This window comes from Berghia stephanieae, chromosome 12, assembly GCF_034508935.2.
Source record: "Berghia stephanieae isolate SIO BIC M18660-M18661 chromosome 12, UCSD_Bste_1.3, whole genome shotgun sequence".
Taxonomy (NCBI): Eukaryota; Metazoa; Mollusca; class Gastropoda; order Nudibranchia; family Aeolidiidae; genus Berghia; species Berghia stephanieae.
Genome location: NC_088371.1, coordinates 41,236,402 through 41,241,867, shown reverse-complemented (window position 1 = coordinate 41,241,867; position 5,466 = coordinate 41,236,402). Strand labels below are relative to the sequence as shown.

General features: G+C 36.2%; 1 protein-coding gene across 1 annotated transcript in view; it reads right to left on the bottom strand.

The window, feature by feature from the left end:
* Positions 1–799: 799 nt before the first annotated feature.
* The window catches only part of LOC144957811 (alternative oxidase, mitochondrial-like), a 14,949-nt gene continuing 10,282 nt past the window's right edge, over positions 800–5,466 (bottom strand). Inside the window, exons 8-10 of the mRNA XM_078889254.1 lie at positions 4,780–4,892; positions 2,802–2,879; positions 800–2,059 (exon numbers count right to left, since the gene is read on the bottom strand). Of these exons, the coding sequence (XP_078745380.1) occupies positions 1,934–2,059; positions 2,802–2,879; positions 4,780–4,892 (317 nt within the window). The 3' untranslated portion in view covers positions 800–1,933. The remainder of the gene's footprint in view (positions 2,060–2,801; positions 2,880–4,779; positions 4,893–5,466) is intronic.

The window sequence follows — 5,466 nt, the reverse complement described above, 5'->3', positions numbered from 1 at the left end:
AAATTTACTTTTGTTTTTGTTTTTAAGGGTTTTACAGCGCTTGTAACACATTTCGGTCATATCAGCGCCAGTAGAAAGGAAGAAAATTGGATAGTAAAAACATTCTAGATGTACAATTAAAAGGACTTCTGGAGGAAAAAAAATAAGACAAAGGGGAAAGGTTCAAATAAGTAACAGATGTAGATTCCAAGAGCACATCATCAGTGTACTTAATTTGAGATCACCTAAAAGTCTCACCCATACACCAGCACAAGATTCCCACAAAGAGGAATACACTCAGATGTTAACAAATCATATGTTAAAACTATTAAAAAATAACTACATAACAGAGAGATTATTTACAAGGCAAAAAATATCACCTCCCAAAACTATAATTATAAATTCGACTGTTTCCCTCCCAGCCAAGGCCTCTAGCCATGGTCAGGACAAAACTGAGTAATGTCATTCCAAGACAAAGACAGAAAGCATTTGGAAAATATACAGGGGGATAAAAGACACAGAAAGTACCTCCCTGCCCACTATGGGAGGTCGGAAACACCACCCAGATAATCACTTTTCACCATCTGAATTCTCTGACATAATTATGGTTAAAGGGGAAGGGTTATATTGAATGAAAAGAATTTTTTTAAAAATCTGAAGTCAACTACGTTTGAACATAACAATAACCACCCAGATTACTGAACCAGGTTGTGTTATTGGTTGGGTCTGGGCATTCAGATGATAGGTAATGTCAACTGGAATGATTTGCTTTGACTTTCTTTTAAAAACTCTTTTCATTTGGTAAATCGAAAAGACTTAATAAAAAGGAAAAACAATGAAGGCGTTCCACTGATTGATGTTATCTTAGGGACACCCCCAACTAGAACATACTGTCTTACTCTTGGGAGAAAAAAACGTATTTAAAATTTCAGCCTGAACACTTGTCCTTCATATATAACCATCGAAATGACCCTCATCTTGGCAAAATAAAAAAATAAATAATAAACTCTTAAACCTGAGACTGTGTAAAGTCCCAGGTTTGAGAGTTTTTTTTTTTCCAGGGATTTTTTAATCGATCAATGTTTGAAGGACGAGTCTTCTGGCTAAATTTTTAAATACGTGTTTTATTCTCAGAACTCAGCTCTATAAAATTTCACATTAAAGGACACATTAAATCTAAAGATTAAAAGTTAAAAATTAAATATAAAAATAAAATTGAAATATTAAAGTAAAAAAATAGATTTAAAAATTAAATAAAGAAATTAAGTGATCTTTAAAAAATACTCCTGCAGATCATTTTTCGATTCAACATTTCATTTTATACATTATTCACACATAATCCATTAATTATATTTCTACACATAGAACAATTCCATGTTCCTTTTCTTGTTCCTCCTCCTCCTCCTCCTTCGGTGAGCATATTCTCTTCTCAAGATTGCTAAATTTTGTTACACTCTTCAAATGATATGACATTTGTCTGTGATAGTTCAATTACAACAAAAACAAAACAAACACAAATTACAAACATTTGTACAGAAGGCTGAGCTAAGAATCAATCATGTCATCGTTGAAGGGACGACAAAATTAGTTCATGCATACTTTTGAAAGCTTTGTTTCTATACAATCCCTTCGTCCTCGATATCATGTGACAAGGCTTTGAGTGCAAGTCTCTCACTTCACATAAGGACTTATCTATTTTCTAGTGAAAACTATTCATTATGCAATAATTTCTATAGTTATTTAAAATACCTAAATATACTTTCATGAGACATGACAAAAAACAAAAACAAAATGGACTTTCGTCAAAGCCTCTTGATTTCCCGCCATTTTCGGCCATGATGAAAGAACATCAATTTTATTTTTTTTCATTTTAATTTCCATATGGTATATTATTGCTTTGAATAATTTCCTATTTCAACTTTTGAAATAACTCTGTGCTTGTGGTTTTCATTTCCTACTTTCCTGGCTTGTAGGGATTGAACTCATCCTTCTTCAACGAGGCCAAACTGTGGTTGACGACTCGGTGGTGGGCCTCATCGGCACGGATAGCCAGAACGACATCCCGCATGGTGGCGTCCGACTGTTATTGTGGAGAAAAAAAAAAAAAATTTGAATGATAAACGAAATGTACCATCTTAAACCAATTGGTGAAGCACTCACTTCACACCCCTCGAGACTGAGATTGATCCAGAGTGAAGTCAAGATATCTTTAACGCCCAGCCCTCCCCTGTCCACCCAGCATGTAGCTAGGTCTTTTAGATCTAGCAGAAAGTACTATGCGACAGACTAAAGTTCTATCCAAAGGGTAGCAAGCAATTGCTATGGTCTGTTTAACATTATAGAAACCGGGATAAACTCTGGCTCCATGAGTCTGATGGCTCTATATAAAAATAATCTCAAATCCGACAACTCAGTTGTAGAGCAGTCAATTCTCACACAAAGGGACTGAGATCAATCCTGTACATCAGGGGAAATGGCTTGCTTCTCTGTGGACAGTACTTTCCGTCACATCTAACAGACCCAGCTACCCAATCACTGCTGGGTGGACAGAGGGGTTGGAAAAAAAAAACTTGTCTTCATCCAGCATCGATCTCTGTCCCTTTCCGTGTTGAGTGAGTGCTCTACCAACTGAGCTAACAGGACCCCCTGCATGATAAACGAGAAAGTTTATCGTAGAAATTGGCAGAGATTCCATTAATTCAATGTTGGGATTCTACCACACGCAGACATCCATATCTATTTGGTTACATAAATTTAACCATTTCTACAGTCATTCTTCTCACACAACTATACCTTAACACACATAAAACCATAAAACTTACCTTTAGTTGCCAATACAACACGGCCACATCAGGAGCAGGCTGTGTCTTCCAGTGTGCCATTGGTCCATGGTCAATATCCTGATGACAACAAGAAGTAACATTAAAATAATGTCGTTGTTACAAAGATGTTCCGGGTTGAAATTTAAGAATGTCTAAAACAAACATCTTAAATAAATTAACGAGAACCAGGAGGTCAAAAGGTGCTCAATTCAGATGGAAATGAACCCTGGTTCAAATTTGCATGCAATGCATTGCAATTTAAAAAAAAAAAAATTCTGGGAAAATACGTGTTTCATTCATTGTGTTTTGTTGACAAGGGGAAACCCAAAATGTTCACATCGTATGTCTTGGTAAATTAAATTGAGGCTCCCACTCCATTTGACTATTGTTATCTGTGACTAAATTCCTATCAAATCAAGATTTCTTTCATTACTTATCTAGTTTTAACTGCAAATCTAACCATTTTGCTTATAAGAGCCAAAGCAATACCACTAGCATTAATTGAAAATTAATAATAATAATAATAATAATAATAATAATAATAATAATAATAATAATAATAATAATAATAATAATAATAATAATAATAATAATAAAAACCTCTTTATTCATTCCTTAGGGACAATTTTGTTTAAGGTTTATTCCAAGGGGAGACTGGAATAACCCAGACCTCAGTTGTAGAGCAGCGTTGCAAAGTGAACTAAGGCTAGGAGACTTGGTCAAGGCCACACAGCGTGGCAGGTAGTCGAACTCGGTACCTTTCTGGTATGAAGCAAAGACCGAACCACTGAGCTATGCTATCCCATTGCATCATCCTTACTGTTCTCTTCTGTCTACAAAGGGTCAAGATTGAAATAGGGATCCTGACAACTTTGTGTTGGTTTGTTTTCAAGAGTTTTACGGTGTTCGCGACACATTTAGGTTATTTCATCGCCAGTAAAAAAAAGAAAGAAAATGGAATAATCAAAGATTCTAGATTTACAATAAGAAAGCCCGCGAGAATAAGTAAGTCAAAGGGGCATTGGTTCAAATAGGGAACAGATGTAGATTCCAAGAGCACACTATCAGTGTACTTGGTTTGAGATCACCTAAAAGTCTCATCCAGACACAAGCCCAATTCCCCACTACGAGGAATACACTCAAATTGTTTACAAACCAATTGTTTGTTTGTTTTTAAGGGTTTTACGGCGCTTGCAACACATTTAGGTTATATCAGTGCCAGTAAAAAGGAAGAAAATGGGATAGTAAAAAGTTCTAGAATTACAATTGAAGCATCCAAGAGAAAGTAAGACATAGGGGAACTGGGAACAAATAGGGATCAGATGTAGATTCCAAGAGCATACCACCAATGTACTTAGTTTGAGATCACCTATAAGTCTCATCCGGACACAAGAACAAAATCCAACAAAGAGGAACACACTCAAATGCTTACATTATACATTAAAAAATAACAAATATACTAATACATAACAGAGAGATGATTTACAAGGAAAAAAATATCATCTCCCAAAACAACAACTATGCATTTGACTGTTTCCCTCCAAGCCAGGACTCCGACCGGGCCAGGAAAAAAAACTAAGTAATCTCATTCCAAGACAAAGAGAGAAAGCATGTTGGAAAACAGATATAAGGGGATAGAAGACACAGTGTGTACCTCCCTGCCCGCTATGGGAGGTCAGGATCCCCACCCAGTTACAAACCAATATATATTTATAACAAAATAAAAAATATATAACCATACTTAACAAAGAGAGGATTTACAAGAAAAAATTATCATCTTCAAAACTATGATTATACATTTGACTGTTTACCTCCCAGTCAAGGACTCCAGCCAAGGCTAGGACAAAACTAAGTAATCTCATTCCAAGACAAAGACAGAAAGCAACTCGGAAAACAGATATAAGGGGGGTAGAAGAGACAGTGTGACCTCCTGCCCACCATGGGAGGTCAAAGACCCCACCCAGTCCTGACAACTTACATCCAGTAGCTTTGAGTACGTTTTGACTGCCTCCTCTTCCAGGTAACCGACAAACCGATGGCAAAATCTTGGACTAACCAGATAGCAGGCACCAAACATGGTCACAAAGACACCTGTATAGAAATAATACACATGAGTTTATCTCAAAGTTATAATGAAAATGTTGACACTTGAAGCTCGAAGGAAAAAATAACGATAAATATTGAATTGTGAGCTTCAATTTATTAGACGAAGTTTTCCCCTGTATCAACAAAACAGGATGAATGAAACACCACAGACGAATGAGATGATGTGATTGTGATGTTGTTAAGATGAATCACATCAGCAATGCCACTATCACAATCACATTATCTCATTCATCCTGTTTTGTTGAATCACCTCAACAACGCCACTATCACAATCACATTATCTCATTCATCTGTGGTGTTTAATTCATCCTGTTTTGTTGAATCACCTCAGCAACGCCACTATCACAATCACATTATCTCATTCATCTGTGGTGCTTAATTCATCCTGTTTTGTTGAATCACCTCAGCAACGCCACTATCACAATCACATTATCTCATTCATCTGTGGTGCTTAATTCATCCTGTTTTGTTGAATCACCTCAGCAACGCCACTATCACAATCACATTATCTCATTGATCTGTGGTGCTTAATTCATCCTGTTTTGTTGAATCACCTCAG